At 51.4% G+C, this 20,350-nt stretch overlaps 4 protein-coding genes across 4 annotated transcripts, besides 30 other annotated features; 2 read left to right on the plus strand and 2 right to left on the minus strand.

Annotated features, from left to right (window-relative positions):
• Positions 1-115: part of a long terminal repeat that runs on past the window's edge.
• Positions 1-1,302: part of a dispersed repeat that runs on past the window's edge.
• Positions 1-11,894: part of a mobile genetic element that runs on past the window's edge.
• Positions 1,278-1,358: a dispersed repeat.
• Positions 1,492-8,669: a mobile genetic element.
• Positions 2,083-3,975, minus strand: EKO05_0006137 (uncharacterized protein; the record flags this gene model as incomplete). Its single annotated transcript, XM_038947613.1, has 1 exon — positions 2,083-3,975. One exon carries the CDS (start codon positions 3,973-3,975, stop codon positions 2,083-2,085), a length of 1,893 nt encoding a protein of 630 aa, XP_038792294.1.
• EKO05_0006138 (uncharacterized protein) lies at positions 4,024-6,333 on the minus strand (the record flags this gene model as incomplete). Its single annotated transcript, XM_038944577.1, has 2 exons — positions 4,024-5,438; positions 5,490-6,333. The coding sequence occupies 2 exons, from the start codon at positions 6,331-6,333 to the stop codon at positions 4,024-4,026; spliced, it is 2,259 nt and encodes a 752-aa protein (XP_038792295.1).
• Positions 6,631-7,728, plus strand: EKO05_0006139 (uncharacterized protein; the record flags this gene model as incomplete). Its single annotated transcript, XM_038947614.1, has 1 exon — positions 6,631-7,728. The coding sequence occupies one exon, from the start codon at positions 6,631-6,633 to the stop codon at positions 7,726-7,728; it is 1,098 nt and encodes a 365-aa protein (XP_038792296.1).
• Positions 8,803-8,845: a tandem repeat.
• Positions 8,846-8,898: a tandem repeat.
• Positions 8,953-11,358: a mobile genetic element.
• Positions 11,364-11,509: a mobile genetic element.
• Positions 11,701-11,802: a dispersed repeat.
• Positions 11,704-11,894: a long terminal repeat.
• Positions 11,803-12,243: a mobile genetic element.
• Positions 11,895-11,898: a direct repeat.
• Positions 11,966-11,969: a direct repeat.
• Positions 11,970-12,221: a long terminal repeat.
• Positions 11,970-20,350: part of a mobile genetic element that runs on past the window's edge.
• Positions 12,244-12,299: a dispersed repeat.
• Positions 12,254-12,689: a mobile genetic element.
• Positions 12,543-12,712: a dispersed repeat.
• Positions 12,710-12,801: a mobile genetic element.
• Positions 12,727-13,069: a dispersed repeat.
• Positions 13,398-14,764: a mobile genetic element.
• Positions 14,748-14,830: a mobile genetic element.
• Positions 15,242-15,535: a mobile genetic element.
• Positions 15,671-16,031: a mobile genetic element.
• Positions 16,457-16,500: a tandem repeat.
• Positions 16,583-16,636: a tandem repeat.
• Positions 18,200-19,869: a mobile genetic element.
• EKO05_0006140 (uncharacterized protein) lies at positions 19,140-19,879 on the plus strand (the record flags this gene model as incomplete). Its single annotated transcript, XM_059636742.1, has 2 exons — positions 19,140-19,150; positions 19,213-19,879. 2 exons carry the CDS (start codon positions 19,140-19,142, stop codon positions 19,877-19,879), a joined length of 678 nt encoding a protein of 225 aa, XP_059492725.1.
• Positions 19,321-19,366: a tandem repeat.
• Positions 20,292-20,350: part of a mobile genetic element that runs on past the window's edge.

The raw sequence follows: 20,350 nt of genomic DNA on the forward strand, positions 1-20,350 counted from the left end.
AATTCGCCTTAAAACCGCTCTCTGTACCGCTTATCTATCTCTACAACTGCCTCTTCACTCTTGTGTAACACTTGACGGGCCTACCGCCCACCCACTTTCTCTTCTTCACCCTGCTTACCTGCTACTCTTCTCTATCCCGCTTCACGGTCTTAAACACCTCCCCTCCTTCACTCTTAACCGCATCGCTCCGGGGGCACATCCACGGGCCCCCCCGCCCAACCCTCTACCCCCCTCTCCCGTGATACCTTATCACGGGCCCACCGCCCACCCTTATTCTACTCTCTTCTCTCCTTCATCCTTTGCTCGTGATGCCTTATCACGGCCCCACCCACCTCCCCTCTTTCTCCTTTACCCTCTACCGCCCTGCCCAACTGCTTTGTGACACCTGACGGGCCCTCCGCCCGCCCCTCTCTCACGCACTACGGCATCTACGGGTTCAGGAATGCCTTTCTGGGCTGCGGCACCACAATCGGATTTGCTAAACTTCCCCTAACTACTGTTCTATCTTGTGACAATACTATGTAAACGCCCAAAACACCTTGCTCTACGTCATTTTTATCCCGTTCCATCTTTCTAATCTACCTAATACCCTGTTTAAATGCCCTTTCCCTCTACCATTTATTCTTATACCCGATTTACAAAGCAACCAACCCTGCCTAATCCAAATTCGCGCGATCAACGCGATTGACGCCCTCTTGCACGAACAACTTCTTGTACCTCTCCTATCCACCATCCTGCTGGCTCTTCTACCTATTGCGCATGTCTTTCTTAACTACTCTACTATCTATCTAAATTTACTTTGTCCTGACTCTCACTTTCTTCAATACGCACGGCTGCTTTCGGATAGGGACTCACTTGGTTTGGTCTGCTCTCTCCGGATTGTGGGCTCTTCCTGGATCGGGGCTCTTCTTAAATAATGGCTCTTACTACTTGGGGGCACTGATGTGGACTCCCTTGGCTTGCAGGGACCACTTTCGGGCCACTTTGGGGGACTACTTTCGGACCACTTAGGGTGGCGCACTACTTGGCGCGCTACTTAGGGAACCACGTAGGGAACTACTTGGAACCACTTGGATTGGGGACCTACTCGGGTTGGACGTGCCACTAGGTGGGCAACCACTTGGGTTGACGCACTACTTGTGGAACTACTCAGGGAACCACGCGGGTTTGTGCTGACTACGCGGCTTGATGCTGACCATGTGACTATGTGGATTGATGCTTACTGCGCGGGTTAATGCTTACTACGCAGGTTAATGCTGACTATGCGGGTTGGTGCTAACTACGTGGATTGGGGGATCCGCATGGGTTGGGGGCTCTACTTGGGTCGGGGGCTCTACTTGGGTTGGGGGCTCTACTTGGGTCGGGGGCTCTACTTAGGTTGGGGGATCCGCATGGGTTGGGGGCTCTACTTGGGTTGGGGGTTCTACTTGAGTTGGGGGATCCGCATGGGTTGGGGGCTCTACTTGGGTTGGGGGGCTCTACTTGGGTTGGCGGGTATTACTCGGGTTGGCGGGTATCACTCGGGTTGTGGGGACTACTTTGGTCGGTGGCCCTTCTCTGGGCGTTTCTTTCTACGTCTCTGAAGTGTCTGTGTTGCTATTTGGCTGTTTTGCACTTTCTGACTTGTGATCACCATGCAGTCGCAAGTCAGCCTACAGCACGTTTCTCCTGACTTCTCCTGACCTAAGGTTTCAGGTTACGGTTATATCAAACACATTCTTTCTAGTCTGCTAAATACGACTGCACATGCCCCTCCTCCCAAGCATATAGGAAACGACACATCTGGCTCGCGTCTCTCTGGCCCATCTTGATCTTTAATCCGAGCCACTTGTAAAGCCGGAGCTCATCGCTACCGTGCACAATCGCGGCGTCTTACATCTGCTGCTCCAGCCATGGCGTGCACATCAGTGGCTGGCAGGCAAGCAGCGCAGCTACTGCTCTCTGGAGCACTCCATCGTACTGGCAAGGCACATGCATCCCTTATGTCTTAAACGCACCCTGTATGCTTGTTTCCTCCCACTTGTTGCAGATGGCTTAGGGCGCCCAGCAGTAAAAACACCGCGCATACTTCTCCCACTTCACTTAGTGCATAGATTTCACCTTAGACTCCATTAATGTCATCTGCGCTCCGCTGGCCTTTGAACAGTCCTTCCAGTCGTGGCGCGCCGGGTCAGCCTGAGTGGCCATGCAGATGGCGCACGCATTGCTCCAGCGCTGGAAGTGCTGCTCTAGCCGCTCCAGGTCATATACTTTTTGTTCCGTCCTTCGCCATTGCCGGATCTTAACCCTCCGCTCTTTAACGACTATAGCTCGCTCTATACATCTGCGCTGCTCCTCTGCTGCCACCGCCGCGGTGTCGGCCTGCGTCTCCTCTGGCTCTTCCTGCTCTTCTTCGACGGCTTGTCGCTTGGTACCACCGGGGTGTCGCTCGCATAGATCACACTTCGACTCTCCCATCTCGCATTGCTGCCTGTTCTGTCTGCCGTCCATGTGCTTGTCTATCGCAATTCGCTGACAGGATTCGACTGTCATAAACTCCTTTGCAGGTCGCTCCAGCTTGTAGCCGAGCGCCTTCTCTACCCTCCCCTCTTTTGTTACATAGCACGCTCTTATAACAATAGACTCGCTGTTGAGCCCCGTTCGTCCCGCCCGGCCGCTCTCTTGCACATATTGGAGCAGCAGGGGACACATGGCAACGTGGATCACCACCCGGACGCCTGCAGCGTCGAGCCTAAGACCCAGCATGTTCGTGGCTGTACAAAGCTTCTCTATGCCCAGGGTGAAGCTTCGCACCATGCGTGCCTTTTCCTCGTCTGAGCCCATCTGACGGTAGTATGCAGAGCACTGCAGAAGCTTCGCAAGCCGTTTCGTCTCGTCCACAGTTGGACAATAGACGATGATCTGCGCCTTGGGTCCGTACCTACTCCTCTTCGCAGCCACAAGCTCAATAAGTACTTTTTCTAGCGTGCCATGTGTGTACTCTAGCACCTGGTACGCAATGTTCGTTTGCGTGGTGCGTTCATCGCGGCATATGGTTACGGTCTGGGCATCGAGCCCTGCGGTGTGCAAGAAGGCGGGCTGCAGCGTGGGCGGCAAGGTTGCAGTCAGGTAGACAACCTGTGTGCCCTTCTCCGTCATCTCCACCATCTTGAGGAGGTCTGGCCGCCAGTCCTGTGTCAACTCCAGCAGCACGTGGCACTCGTCTATCACGATACGATCTAGCTGATGGAGCATGCGCTTTTCGTCAATAAACCTGCCGAACGCCTTCGTGACTGCGCTCTTAGGCGTCACCAGCACAATACGAGCCCAGTACGGCGGTCTTCTTCCATCCCACTTCGCGCAGGGGATGCCGAGCTGGTCGCAGCGATCTTGCAGATCGTCTCGCAAGGCATTCAACGGAGCCACGACCACGGAGACGCCGCCTGGCGAGACGGACGCGGGCAGCATAAACAGCATACTCTTGCCAGTGCCGGTAGCCATAACAACTAGCACGCGCAGCCGTCGCTGCATCACAGCCTCGAGGCTTTCTTCTTGCTTGCCACGATACTCGGCGTCCGGCCGTCCAGCGAGTCGCCTGAACTCTGCCTTGAGGTCCACCATCGCGAGCGACGACCAGCGCTGGAGCGCCTGCTTCTCTTGCTGCGCTACCATCTCCGCGCGAACACTGGGGTGCATACGGCCGTCCTCCCAGGCAGATGCAAACTCCAGCACGCGATGCCAGTCCATGCTCACCCGCCAGAACTCCTCCCGCTCGGCCATGGTCTGAAAGGGAGACTCCATCATGGAGCGGCCGTAGTTGCCCTCCTCTGTTTTAAGGCTGTGGCCGGACTGCAACGCTTGCGCGTTGCTCTTCGCCGGCGCTTTGTTCCAGTAGAGCACTTCCAACCAGTCGCGTGCTTGTCCATCTCTTGCCAGCTCTCGGTGGATGGCTGGGTAGGCATGCCGCCAGGCGCGGGTGCTGAGAGCGGTGTTCATGTACTGAAAGGTCTGCTTGCGCAGGACACGGCGTATGCGATCGGTGCCCTAGTACCCGTCTAGGTTAGCGGATCGTGCCTTCTCACGGTCGGCTTCGCCGTACTCGTCTCCGTCGTCGCTCTCTTCGCTATCGCTCTCGTCGCCCCACTGCTCCTCCGGCTCTGGCTCCCAGATGAAAGCGGTAGGGCGGGCAACGCCATTGTGCAGCATCTGGAGATCATCTATGAACGGTCGACCGAGCCCAAGGAAGTACACCACCAGCTCACCCACCTCCCGGGGAACATAGCGGTGGATCGTCTTGACACGCTTGCTAAAGCTATACCCCTTGTGGTACGTAGTAGTGAAGGATACCAGGCCACCCTCTACAAACACCCCCCGATACCCCACCCCGTCTGCACTGTTCTCGCACTGTATCGAGGTAATCTCTGTCCCGCAACCAGGCCCGCCGCCAGACATGTGAACAAGCGTGAAGAGGCCTTCTTTAAACCAACGCACTCCTTTCATGTACCTAGCTACAGCGTCATCGCGCCATAGCGTCCGTTCCAGCCGTTGTGTGCTATCTATCCCACGAATGAATCTCTCCCTTAGCGGAGCCTCGTCCAACACCCGGTCTAGAAGCCAGTCTTGCCATCTATCTAGCTGGTTGTCAGGGTGCTTCAGAAAGCTCCAGCCCGTAGCCAGCTCGGCTGGCTGATCGACGAGTTTGTCCACAGACACCTCTGGAAGCGGGGTGGTCCTAGGTCGCACGCAACCCCTTTCGTCTAGATCCAAGAGTAGGACGTCCTTGAATAGCTGCAACCGCACCGTCTCGCAGAGTCCCTTCACCATCGACCGGAGATCGGCTAGCGAAAAGCTCTGCTTGTCAATGAGAAGCCGATCTCCATCCCACGACACGATACCGGGAGTATTACGTCGCTTTGCCTGTGTTCTAGCTAGCGTACGCAAGCGGAGCATTCGATTCATAGGACTGGGTGTGCCTTTGAAGTCGGACAGCGTCATAAACCGTTCAGACATGTCTTTAACTAGCTTATACGCAGTAGGTGCTGTACAAGGGTCTTTCTGAAGCGCTTTATCTCGCTGGCAGCGGGCATAATGCACTACGAGCGCTTTCGAGGTAGTGATCAAAGCAGACAGCGTTGGCGAGAACTCGTGCGCCGGAACCCACCCACCGCCATGGTGATCAGGCTTGAGGCCGAGGACAGCCACTCCGCTCAGCAGTGCGCTCTCGTGCTCGTCGCCAGTCAGGCTGTGGTTGAGCAAGGCGATCCAAAAGCGCAGGCATCGCTCTTCCAGTTTCTCTTTCTTCGCAGCGTCGTCTGAGCGGGCTATTTGCTGGAGTGACACCAAGAGGGCGTCTTGCGTGCTGGTAAGTTTGTATAGCGGCCGCTCGACCTGGTCATATGTGCGCCACAGGTAGCAGAGGATGCTCACCAGCTTCTGGCTGTACTTCTTGATCGTACCGACTCAATGCCTAGCGTAGAAGGGCCGCTCGTTCGATTCTGCGCCCGCCTCACGTCGCTCAATAATCTCCAGTGCGAGTCTGCCGACAACCTCAGCTCGGCTGCTATCGAACGCTTTTCGTATCAGCCGCTCTATAGCTTTGCAAACATCGCGTAAGCCCGTGTCGTCAAACGCCACTTCTTCCTTCCCACGCGCGTCTACCTCCCCACCAGCTAGCTGTTTAGCGCGCAGAAGTGCCGCCCTTGGGATACCTTGTAGGTGCGGGACCCATTCTGTGAGCTCTAGCCACGGATCAGCCTGCGAACGGATGCCCTCTTTAATCTTATCCTGCGCTGCTGCTGCCTCACGCTCTTCTCGCTGATGCTGGCGATCTGCCTTCACTCTCTGGGAGATGTCTGCTAGAGTCGCAGCTCCAACGCTCGTCTCGACTGCAACATACGCCGGCCAGCCAACAGCTCTGAACAAGCGCTGGCAGGATTGGCTGTCTCGCCATACTTGGTTGCGCGAGTGCTTGCTCTTTTGCCTCATATCTCCCCCTCGCTTTTGTTCGTTCACCCAGCCATGCTCATCCTTGCAATGTTTCTGCATGCCCTGCAGCGAGATGCAGGTATACCAACAACGCTCCGACAAGCATACCAGCCCGTCTTCTCGGCTTTTCAGACCAAAGACGGGCTCCTTAGCCGGCCTTGGTACACGCACGTCTCCTGGACTCCACGCAAGGTTTGGTAGCGCGCGTACAGCTGCCGCCAGGCTCTTGCGCGTAGCGACTGTGACCTTGGGATGGCGCTCTTTGAGGTGCGTAACGATCTGCGCTGGTGGAATAGCGGTGGCACATAGTTTACAAACTACGACTCGAAGTTCAGGCCAGTGTTCAAACAGCTGCGCAAATAGTTCCATGGTGTAAGGAGCAGAAGGGACACAAGTGGGCGCTATGCAACACGTCCGTTAGCCTAGTGTTTGCTATCCCCTAGCATATTAATCGACAGACTGTGTATCAATCTTGCTTTTGGTTTAATTGCGCTCCCAGCTCCGCTAACGCTGGTTGGTGAGGGCGTCGTGGTACATCCGTGCGCGGCCTGACTTTCAGTGCCGCGGTGTGACCGCGTCAGAACCTCAACAACACCCAACCCCCTTTCCGCACAACCTTCGTCCGAACTTCCGCTCGCAACCTTATTCGCAGTACACAAGTCGATAATGCACTGGTTGGCAGCATTAGACAGCGCCGCAGAGCGGTTTGATAGCGGTCGTCGGAGCTTTCCTCTGGCCAGCGAAGCTGACTTCGTTCGCAACTACGCGTACGAGCCGCCGAATGAGGACTACGAGAAGCTCTTCTTCTGCCGAGCGACCATCTCACGCTCGCAGCGTGATCCAGGTGCTCGTCCGCACAGCGCAGGATGGCTGATCCCCACCCGTGACGATGCCAGCGTCTGCAAGCCCGTCTTCATTGCCCACTCCGTCTTGTCAGCGATCTGGCTTCTGCGCGAGACGCTCGCCGACGACGTCCTGCCTGACAATATCTGGGATCGTCTGGTCTGCGCGGCCGAGTCGCTTGCGGAGGACGGGATGGAAGAGCCGCCGTCTGCGCAGAAGCCCTTTGCTTCCCCTTCACAACAGGCCTCCGCTCCACCCCCGCAACAAAAGAAGCGGCCACACCTATCTGCGCCGGCCCCTACACCAAAGCGCGCTCGAACAACCACCGATAAGACACATCCAGCCAGCCCTCAGCTGTCACAGCCTAGCGAACCAGATAAGCAGCTGAAAGACTCCCCTCTGCACATCACTACCATCTCCAACAACAACCGCCGTGCGGAGCAAAAACGCAGCAGGACACTCGCCACTTCGCGTGCGAAGAAGCGGCTTGCCCTTGGTCTGGTAGCACCTGGCGACAAGGCTCCTCTTCCAGAGCAGGCTGCCTACACCTCTATTGTGCAAAAGGACAAGTCTGTCGTCGCCTGGATCATCAAGCAGCCAGTCTCTGATGACACGGACTTCTACAGCTCCACCCAAACTCCCTACCTCACGGCCTGCACCCTTCTAGAGAAAGCGCGCGTGCTTGGAAACCAGTCCTCTCGGTACCACGCTGCCCAGTTCCTGCAGGCTTGGCGAGAACGTGGCTCACCCTTCAGAGGTGGCGGCGAGCTCGCTGGCAGCCAGAGCAGGACCGGTGCGGGAGCTAAGCGCTTGCAGCTGCTAAGTGTGCGCAACAATGCTGACAGGGATTTCTGCTTTGCCTGGAACATGTGCACACGTTACGAAGCAGAGCTAGCAGCTGTCCATATCAAGTCTCAATAGGCGTCAGCTCTCCTAGGTCAAGCATACTCCAACAAGATAGCGCAGATCTGGCATAACGACTTTGTATCTAGCAACGACAGGACGCGAAATCGATACAGAAAGGGACAGATCCGCACAGAGGCAGTTGCAGCGCTAGTAGAGTTAGTTAGTCCCAACGCCACTAAGAAGGACAAGCAGGTGTTTAGACGACGGTTAGGCCAAGCCATGCGCTGGTACTCCATTAGTCAGGAGCTAGGCTGGGGCATTCTGACCCTGATACCACACGACGAGATTGCGAATCGCTGGATAGAACGCACCCTCCGTGTAGGCCAGCTGCATGTCTAGATTGAGCTACTTAAGAAGGAGTGTCTAGACATTTGTGCAGCTAGCAAGGCACTTAAGAACTGGTTAGGGCCAGAGGGAATTGCTGGCGGGCCCATCAACGAGAAGAAAACGCTGAGCATTGAGGCGGAGGCGCCAGCAACCATCTACGAGGTGGAAGAGATTCAAGACAGCGAAGACAACGAAACTGACAACAGCGTTGACGACAGCACCAGAGAGCAAAGTCATGCTTCGCCAAAGAGTCCTACGCCAGCTCCGCGGTTGCGTCAGCTAACTTTGCTTGAATTGTTCCATCCTGTAGAGTAGATGTTACCTGCGCTTAACTCTGAACATTGTGCTACATACCTTATTGATACTGCCCTACAACATCGCGAACATTAATATTGAAACATCTACTATATTCCACTCACGTACCGTATGCTCGATTCTTCTAGAAATTCAACATACAATTGGGACGCACTTTGTACACGTTCCGCAATCGTTGCAGCAATATTTGACTTCAGGAACAGCGAACAAATTCACGCTGAAAAAGCGAACAAATACAGTCGAGTGTCTGTGCTCACGCTAAAATTTACATAGGCAAAGCGAACAAATACACTGTCTTTGTTCGTATAATCACTGGGAGTACTTTTCTTTCTTTCTTTTTATCCTACTTTTTTTATCCTACTTTTTTTATTCTACCTTTTCTTTACCCCTTAACTTTTCTTTACTACTTTCCTTTCTATACACCTTAACTTCCTCCTACACAACTATTTCTTTCTAACTTTACTCCTTCTTCTTCTTCTTCTTCTTTCTTTATCCTAAAATCTTCACTTACTTTACACTTTACTTCTTTCTTTTTTCTCTTTTAAACTCTACATCTTTCCCTACACTAAAACCTTAACTATTACTTTTACTTTCTTATCTACCTTTTCTCTTACCTTTATTTTTTACCCTCTTATCTTTTCTTTTTTCTTTTTACTCTTTCCTCTCTCATCTTCTTCCTCTTCTCTTTTCCTTCTTTCCTTCTTACTCTCTTCTACCTTTTTTCTTTTTTTCCTTGAATCCTTTCTCAACACTTTAAACACTTATTTCCTATCTCTTACCTCTTTTAACACCTCTTACTACTTTCTACCCCTCTATTATTTCTCTAATCTTCTTTAAAACTCTTACTTCCTCTTTTTTCCTCTTTAAATTTTTCTTTCTCTTACTACTTCTATTTTTACTCTTCTCTCTTCTAAACTCTAACCTCTTTTCTCTTATTCTTTTTCTATTTCCCCTTCTCCTTTACTTTTCTTAACTTTCTTACTTTTCTACCTTTATTTTAACCTAACTACTTTACTACCTTCTCTACTTCTCTTTTCTCCAACATTTTAACTCTCTCTCTTCTCCTTTAACTTCTTCTACCTACTAAACTATTTCTATATTTCACTTTCTTCTTCCTTCTTTTTATCTCTCTTCTTACACTACCTACTTCTTTTCTCTTAAACCCCTTCTATTCTTTCTATATTAACACCCTAACTCTCTTCTAACTCTAAAACCCTAACCCTCTTCTTACTCTAAAACCCTAACCCTTACACTTATCCTCTTCTTCTCCCTCACCCTACTCTTTTCCATACTCTACTTTTTTCTTCACCTTACTCTTCTCTTTATCCTACTCTCTCCTACTTCTTCTTCTCTTACCTTTTTCTTCTCTTACCTTTTTCTTCCCTTACCTTTTTCTTCCCTTACCTTTTTCTTCCCTCTACTCTTCTACTCTTAACACCTATTCTCTAATCCTTACTACTTTCCTCTATCCTTTCTACTTACCTTATCCTTTTCTTTCTCTATTCTACTACTCTTAACCCTTCTCTATTCTTTAACAATTTTTCTATAAACTATTACTCTTTCTTTTACTATTTACCTTTGTCTCTCTTTTCTAATACTTTAAATTTTACTCTTCTACTTTTTTTTTAAACTCTTACTCTCTTCTCACATTAAAACCCTAACTAATACCATTACTTTCTTATCTCTTAATTTTCTTTTATACTATTTTTTTATTATTTCTATCTTCTCCTACTTATAAACAACTTTTAACTCTATTCCTTTGTACTTAACTACTACTATGCTTTTTTTCTTCTTTGTTTTCTTTTTCCTTACTACTATTACTACGCCACTGTCTTTTTCTCTCTCTTCTGTTCCGCTCCGCGGTCTCAACCACCTCCCTCCCTCACTCTCAACCGCTCCGCTCTGGGGGCATATCCACGGGCCCCCCGCCCACCCCTCTTTCTCCCTCACCCTCTTTCTCCCTCACCCTCTTTCTCCCTCACCCTCTTTCTCCCTCACCCTCTTTCTCCCTCAATCTCCTCGACCACCCTCTTCTCCTCAACCACCCTCTTCTCCTCAACTCCTATCTCCTTTCTCCTTCTTTTACTTTCAACTCGACACTTACTTTTTCCTATTATCAACTTTCCCTTCCCTCCTTACTGCTCTCTTGTGACACCTGACGGGCCCACCACCCACCCCTCTCTTGCGCGTCACGGCCTTTTTGGTTTGCGGGCGCGTCTCTCTAACGCTCAATATGCCCTGTGCACTCTCGGACGGGTTTCTGTCATACCCTCTACCAGTTGCCGGCCTGCAAATGCGGGTAACCCTAACCCTAACCTCAACCTGTGTCTAGTCCCAAACCTAACTTTACTTATCTAACGTCTTTGTTACGCTTACTCTCTTGTAACGCCTTACAGGCCCCCCATCGGTTCTTCTCCCCTAAACGCTGTCTCGATCATTCCCACAGTTTGATGCTGTGCTCTTCTGCTTTTGACAACTGATCTGCTTGCTCTGTTGACCTTCTTGCGGGTTACGGGGCCTTTTACGGGCTGTTTGCTGTTGTCTCTTACTAGTCACAGGTCCTGCTCCTTAACTGCCCGCTTTCCCTCCCTCTCCACCCTTTCGCCTTTCTCCAACGGTCTTCACCACGCTTCCGTTGACGCTTGCTGCACTCTCGGACGGGTATCTGCTACACCCCTCTTACGCGTCACTAACGCACCGGTTACAGGGGCCGCTTCACGGGTTGCGGACCTCTCTACGGGCTCGGGGGCACCTCTACGGGTGGTACGCCTTACTATCAGCCTCTTCTTCTTCTGTGCTATTGCCGACCACTGCGCTCGGCGTCCTTGTAACACATTATCACGGCTTACCTCTCTACCGCTTTGCTATGTTAACCTCTCGATGATACCTCATCACGGCTGTGTCGCCTACCTCTTCTCCTTTCTCAACCGCTGCGCTTATTGTGCATTCCCACGGACCCTCTGCCTACCCCTCTTCTCTCTCTTACGCTTATATTACGGGTCTCTTTACAGGTTGCGGCTGTTCTCTACCTGTTGCGTGTCTTTCTACGGGCCTCTGTTCCTTTGTCTGCTTGCCCCAAATACCGGTAACCCTAACCATACTCTGACTTGCGTACCAGCCTGAACCTAACTCTAATATTTTATTTTATTTCTGCCTCAACGTTAACCTGCTTACTGCTATCTTACAGCTAAATGTCTGTTCTGTCTTCCCCTCCGCACGTTTGCACTGTTTGTGTTACTGTTTATTGATTTTAACTTCCTTGATTTTTGCGTGATGCTCTTGCATGCGAGTCAGCCGAGCATCTCCGAAAATGCGCAACCTTAATTCAGCCTCAACGCTAACCCGATTCTATCTCTGCTACCTGCGCGCTGTTATACTGCTGCATGAACAACACTTCTCTAATTGCTACTACTATTACGTTGCTAAAAAAAAATCTGCTATTAACCCGCTCTCTGTACCGCTTATCTATCTTTATAACTGCCCCTTCACTCTTGTGTAACACTTAACAAGCCTACCGCCCACTCACTTTCTCTTCTTCACCCTGCTCCTCCTTCACTCTCAATCGCTCCGCTCCGGGGGCACATCCACGGGCCCCACGCCCACCCCTCTACTCCCCCTCTCCCGTAATATCTTATTACGGCCCCACCCACCTCCCCTCTTTCTCCTTCACCCTCTACTGCCCCGCTCGACTGCTTTGTGACACCTGACGGGCCCACCGCCCACCCTTCTCTTACGCACTACAACATCTACAGGTTCAGGAATGCCTTTCTGGCTGCGGCACCACAATCGGTTTTGCTAAACTTCCCCTAACTACTGCTCTATCTTGTGACAACACTCTCTAAACCCCTAAAACACCTTTTTACATGTTGTCCCCATCCCAATCAATCTGCCTGAACCCCCTAATGACCTTTTCAAATGCCTCCTCTTCTCTGTATCTTTCTTTTCCTAAATTCTTGTTATCTTGATCCTGCGCTTTCTTTTTAATACAAACGGGTGCTTTAGGTCAGGGACTCACTTGGTTTCGGGTGCTCTGCCTGGATCATGGGCTCTTCTTGGATTGCGTGCTCTTTCTGGGCTGTTGGCTTTTCTTAAATAATTGGCTCTTACTAATTTGGGGTCACTAATGTGGACTTCCTTGATTGGGCAGGGGACCACTTTTGGACCACTTGGGTTGGTGGTCTACTTTCGGACCACCTGGGGTGGATACCACTTTTGGACCACTTAGGGTGGCGCACTACTTCGCGCACTACTTAGGGAACCACTTGGGGTGGCGTATTGCTTAGCGCACTAATTGTGGCCCACTTGGGGAACCACTTGGGGAACCACTTGGGATACCGCTTGGGCTTAGGGGGGCCACCACAATCAGATGATATAATTGGATTCCCTAAACTCTCCTACACTACTCTTCTATCTTACAACAATACGCTGCAAACGCCCAAAATACCTAACATATCTTGTTGCTTTTAATTCCGCCCTACCGCTTCTTCTTCCTAAACCACTTAACAATCCGCTTGAATGCCTCCCCCTGCTCTTCCTGCTCCTGCCATTGTACTCCCTCCTCCACCATCTGCTCTTGCGCCCATTCCGTGAAACTATCTGACCACCTGGCCCAAATCGACGCAATCGACGCGATTAACACGCCACGGTACTGACAACTTCCGCCAACTTTCCTTATCTATCTGCTATCTGCTCAGCTCTTATACCTTTTGCATATTGCCTGCAGGATACTACACTTAAAACAACATAAAAACCTCTCCCACTGAATGGAACTTGCAATGATTGTTACTCCTTTGCGAATCTCCTCTGCGTCTGTTACTGTGCAATCCGCCATCCTATAACCTTCACACCCTTCTCCCCACGCCCTACATCGCTGGCATCCCTCCTTCCACTCGTCCAACACCTCTTCTAATCCTTAGATCTCTGCCAAACCCTCAGTCTGTAACTCCATCTCTCTTTGCGCCGCCAACCTTCGTGCTCTTCCCTCCTGATCGAACGCTAGCCTTTCTTCCTCACCCCCAATCCCTCCTGCCTCTTGCCCGTCGTCTTTGTCTTCTCTCCTGTTTTCGTCTTCTCTTGCACGCTCTGCCTCTCTCCCGGTCTTACACCCAACACACCTGCTACATTTCTCTTCGTTGACTTCGCAACCTACTCTGTCTATTCTCCCATCTATCTCCCTATCTAACACGACTCTCATACATCTGTTGGTTGTGATAAACTCCCGCATCTCTTCATCTACCCCACCCCAACTTCCTTCTTGCATGCTGCCATCTTGACGGTACCTCTCCCCTCTTACGATAATCGCTTCACTCTTCTGCCTATCTTGTCCTGCTCGCCCGCTTTCTTGCGCATAATCCCGCAACTTTCTAACAATCCTAATGTGGATTACTACTTAGATGGTGGGCGCATCTACCCCTAAACCTAACGCATTAGTTGCTGTGAAAACTTGCTGTTGTCCCTCTGTCAACTGGCGCACCAACTCTGCCTTCTTGCCTCTGCTCCCTACCTGCTGGTGGTAACAAACACAACCCAGCAACCTAGCCAATCGAACCGTCTTAGCCACTGTGTCGCAGTACATAATGATCTGGCCGGGCATCAGGTACTGCTGCTTCTTCTCCTCCACTAACTGTACCAACACCTCGTCTTCGTCTTCCTCCTTCTGATTGTACCGCTGTATCTGGTACTTGACGTTCTTCTGGGTCGTCGGACCCTGGAACCACTGGCATTGCTCCTTGGCTGGCAACCCTATTAATGCAATAAACTCGCCCTTGTCTCTCGGCTGCATAGTTGCTGTCAAGTACACCAGCTGTGTCTCTGCCTTTACTAAGTCCTGCAACGCTAACATCTACGTCCTCTATCTGCTTGTCGAATCTAACACAACGTGACATTTATTAACAACAATTCAGTCTAACTGCCCTATGGCTCGTTGCCGGTTAATGAAACCCCCAAAACTCTCGCTGACCGCCGATTCGGGCGTGACCAACACTACTGACGCCCATTCCTGCGGTTTCTGACTGTCCCACTCTACACACTCGATTCCGGCTTAAACGCACCTGTCTTTCAAGTTGCCGCACAACAAAACTAGTGGCACAACAACAACTGTAACGCTGGTGGAACACAACGCTGGCAACATGAACGCTATGCTCTTGCCTGCTCCTGTGCCCATGACTACGACGATTGGACTCTTCTAGTGCATAATGGCTTTAATGGCCGGCCGTTGCACGCTCCTGAACCTGGCCCCCTTCCGCACCAAATCTTCTAACTGACACTAGATGTCTACCGTACGCATCTTCCTCCAACGCCGAAATTCTTCCTTAATTGCCTCTTTCCTGACCTCCGCCGCTTGCGTTCCTTTCTTAGGCTGCTTCTCCAACGCCGACTTAAATAACAAAAACCGATGCCATTCCATGCTCACTCGCCGCAATGCCACTTACTAGGCCTCGGTACTGAACGGCGACTTGGTGATGGGTCTCCCGTAAACTGTGCCGCCAATCTTGGAGCTATGCCCTGTCTGTATGTCAAACGCCTCGTCCTCTTCGTCCTTATCTTCATCACCCTCTACAACCGCCTTAATTACTGCTTTGTTGTTAATGTATCTTTGATATATCGCCTTGGTGCTGTGTCTCTATAACATAATGTTCAATTTTACGCCTAACCACTGTATCGATACGCGCTAGATTGCCTGCCGAACCTGGTTGGTATCCCATTGCTCGGGTCCACGCAACGACGGTCCCTCCTCTTCTTTGTCGTCTTCGTCCGCGCCCTGTCGCCAACCATCCCTCCTACCCTCACCCTCGTCGCTCTCCTGTGCTCTTTTTCCACGTTGCGGCCGTGCCTACGGCTCCTCCTTCCTTGGCTCCCATATGAATGGGCTGGCTTCCTTAGCTGCCCCTCTCCCAACAGCACCCTCTAGCTTCCTCCAAAACGGCATAACCATCCACAAATAATAAAACAACAATTTGCCTACCTTACGCGGTAAATAACGGTAGATGATCTTGGCCTTTGTGCTGGCCCTAATGCCTTTGTGGTACATGGTTACATACACTATCAACTCGTCCTTAATAAACACACTACAGCTCTCGCCATTCAGACTGTTCATGTGCTGGACCGTCACTACTTCCGTTCCGCGTGCTGGCTGCCCCCTGGTTATGTGCACTAAGACTAACAAATGCTCTTAGAACGCTTGTATGGCCTTCTCGTATTTTCTTACCGCCTGCGCTCTCTACACTACCCCGCGTCCTTCAGGTACAGATGGATCGGTAGCTTAAACGTCTACAAATGCCTCTTGTAACCTCTTCTTGTGGATCACGCGATGAGCCAACCAATTCTTCCTGTCAACGCCTCCGAACGTGTTGCGCTTGTCCTGGAAAAAATTCCACCCAACCTTCATCTCGGCTGGGTTGTCAACGATGCTGTCCCAATTAATGGCTGGCAACGGCGTGGCCCCTTCCGCTAACCGACCATCCTCGTTGATGTCTAGCAACATTAACTGCTTTTGTAATTCGAACTGTGTCGTCTCTACCAACCTGTAGATTATTAACTGCAAACCAGGCATTATAAACCGAATGTGGCCGTACAACAATGTGTCCCTAACCTACTTAATTACGCCGTCCACGTTGGTGTTAAACCGAATCTTCATGCCATACGTCCTCAATTGCAACAGCTAATCCATCAGGCTGGGTGTGCCGCCGTAGCTAGTCAGCGTCATGAAACGATTGGCGCTCTCCTGAACCAAATCAAAATGGCTTACAGCCAACTCTTCGGCGTCCTGCTGGGCGAATCCCTCCTTCTCTATCAGCTCGGCCACGTGGTCTTAACGCGTCTTCACCGCCATGTACAACACCAACATCCTTACAACAGTAACAATAGCGGAAATTATGGGCGTGTATGCTAACGCGTCCTTCCACCCACAATCGCTGTCTATCCCCATGACTGCTGTAGCGCTGACGAACGCACTCTTGTACTTGTTGTCCTTTAAATAATGGTCCAACAACAACAGCAAAAGCCCTAACACATAACCCTCTAACAATGCCTCCTCCTCTTCGTCCATTTCCTCTTCACTCTCTGAGTTGTTGTCTCCGCCTTCGATCGGTTAGCGCTCGCTTTCGGCTTCAGCTTCCGCTTCTTCCTCGTCCTCACCTACGACTTGCTTGATCTTCCACAGCCACAAGATCTGGCTCGCTGTCAATCGATACGGCGGCCTCTGTCCCTAAACTTCCTTTAATTTACCCTCCCTGTTCTCTCCCTTACCCCTATTCTCTCCCTCACCCCTATCCTCTTCCTCATTCGCCTCTGTTTCCTGTGCTTCAACAGTCTCTAACTCATAGGTCCGCCAAATGTAACAGATGAAGGACAACCACCAACCAGCATACTTGGTCATTGTTTTGCCTGTCTGGTGTGCATTGAACGGCTTCTTGTTGGTCTCGCTTCCTATCTCGCGGCGGTTGACATAGTTTATTGCTGGGAAACCAACAATGCTTGGACGTAACGCCTGCTGGGCCTTCCAAATTACTATCTTTACTGCCTAACAAACTTTGCTTAACGCCTTCTTGTTCCTCTTGGGTTTTTAGGTTAACTCTAGCAACCATTCGCAGTCTAAGCTGCCCAAATGACGGGCCTAACCAGTCCGGTTCAGCCATGCGTGTGTGACATGCCGGTTGTGGTCTAGGTCGATCCAGGCGTTGGCGTTCTTGTTGACCTTGTCTAGCACGGCGGTGGTCTCTTGGAACACTGCCTCCAACTGCCGCTGGATGATCACGCTTTCCCCTCCTGTGTCCTCTCTGTCCTGGCGTCTGACTTTAAACAAACGCCCTAACTGTCCTGTGTGCGTAAACTTTTAGTAATATACGCCCTCTACCCACATATAGTTAGTCTCTCTGTGCAACCCTTTAGACGTCCGCCCTCTCTTCTGTAGGTTCGTCCAGCTGTGTTTGTTATGGCAATGTAGCTGCATGTCTTGCATAGTCTGGCGGATGTAGCCGCATACTGTTGTATCGTTCTCCTTTGCTTCGCACTTGAAACTGTCTTGCCATATCCTTAAATGGGGAATAGGATCAGATCCTGGCTCTGGATACACGACTTCGTCCTCGTTTTCTGCCAAGTCGTTTATTGCCTACACAGCCTGGGCAATGTCTGTTCGTGTGCTTACGGTTACATACGCATGCTTGCTGTTCAAGTAGGTAGCTACATGGGCCTTAACGACGCCTATGCCGCATTCTTTGTAAACAACAATGCAGCAGCTGGGGATATGCACGAATATGGTGTTGAATTGATCTATTGTGCTTTGCGGTTGCAAGTGCATCTTCTGATTTCCAGTTGGGCTCTATTTACTATCTAAACTTGTGTCTTCCCCTCTCCTTACTAACCTCTTTAATTTTATATCCCTCTGTTGTATCACCGTTCTATATTTAGCCGATATCCCTATGTTCTTTAATTGGATGGGTGGATGCTATGTAGTCTGCGCAATGACGATCAAACCTCTGCACGGTTCTGCCTCACCAAAACTACGCGGACAACGTTGCACAGTGTTTCTGTGCGAGTGCAACTTAAAACACTATATCTGAATTTCTAAAATCTTACCTAAAAAAGATTATTACTGTTCACCCTCTTGAAGTTAGGTGGCTGGTTGGTGTGGTGTGGTGTGGTGATGCGCTGGGCGCGGACCGACTTTCGGCGGCATTTTGTACGAAAGTTCAGCGGCTACCACCCTTGACTGTTCTACTACTACACCGGCTACTACCCTATACATTGATTAATTACCTCTTACATTAGTTATCTACCTTCTTAGTTAGTTACCTACCTCCTGAATTAGTTACCTGCCTTCTAAATTATTACCTACCTTATAGGTTGGTCAACTACGTTATGCAAGGCTGCTGAGCAGTTTGACAGGGGCGCGCGCAGCTTTCCTTTCGCGAGCGAGCTTAGTATTGTAGACAAATATGGGTACAATCTGCCAAATAAAGACTACGCGAAGCTCTTCTCCTGCCAGGCAACGGTTCCAAGCTCGAAGCGCCGCAGCAGCCACCACAGACCTCACAGCGCAGGCTGGCTGGTCCTAACTGAGGACACTGACAGCGTGTGCAAGCCGGTCTTCGTTGCCTACTCTCTCCTTTCCGCTATCTGGTTGCTGCACGAATCGCTGCCAGAGGGGGCTCTGTCTGACGAGGCCTGGAATCGCCTCGTCTGCGCAGCCCAGTCGCTTGCAGAAGGCACAGGGGAAGCACCGCCATCCGCGCAAAAGCCGTCTGCCTCTTCTGCTGATTGCAGAAAGCGGCCAACCCCTTCTTTGTGCGTGTTGTCGCCAAAGCGCGCACGCACGGAACCCGCAGAGACGCCTCTAAGCAGCCCTTAGCGGTCAGAGCACGGTGAACAATTTGCACAGCGCACCACCAGCATTACTAACAACAACTGCTGCGCTGAGCAAGCACGCACAAGGAAACTAGACGATGCACGCCGCAAGAACCAGCTCAGTCTTGGCTTAAGAGAGCCGGGCAGTGAGGCGTCTTCTGCAGAGCGCGCGGCGTATGCTTCCATCTCGCGACAAGACAAGGCTCTTGTCGCGTGGATCATTAAACAGCCTGTCGCAGAGCACGCCGACTTCTACAGCACTGCCCAGGCGCCCTATGCCAAGGCTTGCGAGCTTCTAGAGAAGGCGCGCGTGCTAGGCAACCCATCTTCTCGCCACCACGCTGCCCAGTTCCTGCAGACCTGGCGGGAGCGCGGTTCGCCCTTTAGTGGTGGAGTCGCTGTGCAGCACAACGTGCTTCGCTACTCGCAGCGAGGGCGCGATGTGCCCCCAGTGCAGTCTGCCTACCCCAGGACCACAGACGGAGAGTTCTGCCTGGCTTAGGACAGGTGCAGGCGCTACGCGGGCGTGCTGGCTGCTGTGAACATTGAGTACAGGTGGGCTGAGGCGCTGCTAGGCAAGGCGTACGCCGACAAGATCCTTCAGATCCAGGAGGGCGACCAAGCTAGCAGCAGCAGCAGATCGCGCAGCCGCAACGGCAAGGGGCAGGTCCGCACTGAGGCCATCGCAGCCCTGCTGGCGCTCGTTAACCCACACCCTACCCCCAAGGATAGGGAGGCCTTCCGCAAACGCCTGACAGTAGCCACGCGCTGGTACAGGGTCGCTGAGGGATTAGGCTGGGGCACGCTCATGCTCATGCCGTACGACAAGATTGCAAGCTCCTGGATCGAGTCCACAGTCCGCGCCTGGGGCCTAGATGCCTGGATTGAGCTGGTGAAGAAGATTCGCCCAGACGTCTGCGCTGCGAGCAAGGCGCTTAAGAACTGGCTAGGGCTAGAAGGCATTGCTGGGTGTCCTATCGGCGAAAAAGAGATGCTAGGCATTAAGGCAGACGCGCCGACAGCGAGCTGTGCAATTAAGGAGATTCTTGACAGCGAAGATGACGACAACAGCGTTGTTGAGCTGTCACAGGCACACGCAAGCCCAGTGAGCTCTATCGCAGATACGCCGCTGCGCCAGATGACGCTGCTAGAGTTGTTCTACCCTGTAGACGAAGTATAATGTTCCTCCAGCGTAGGGTACCTACCGTGCAGACATGTAGTGTTAGTAGGCTTCTTGTAATTAAAAATTGTTGCTGCAGGTATTACATTTTTATAGTAGTGTTGCGTGTTGCAGGTATTCTGGTTTCACGTTAGTTCGGTGCAATAACAGTCAAACCTCTGCCTCACCAAAACTACGCAAACAACGTTGCACAGTGTTTCTACGTAAACGCAACATAGCACCCTAAATCTGAGTATGTTAATTAAATCCGCAGGCACAGTTTAGGCTCTGGCAGCTTTGTGCGTCAAGTTGCCGCTCACTGTAACCTTAACTGATTTCTTTAAGGTTTTGAAATCAGTAATGCCCCTGTTGTTCAGAACGCTTGGACCTCTAGGAAATCCGCAAGACCATTACTGTTCACCTTCTTGTAGTTAGGGGCACATCCACGGGCCCCCCGCCCACCCCTCTACTCCCCTCTCCCATGATACCTTA

The sequence above is a fragment of the Ascochyta rabiei genome, chromosome 10 (genome assembly GCF_004011695.2).
Source record: "Ascochyta rabiei chromosome 10, complete sequence".
NCBI lineage: Eukaryota > Fungi > Ascomycota > Dothideomycetes > Pleosporales > Didymellaceae > Ascochyta > Ascochyta rabiei.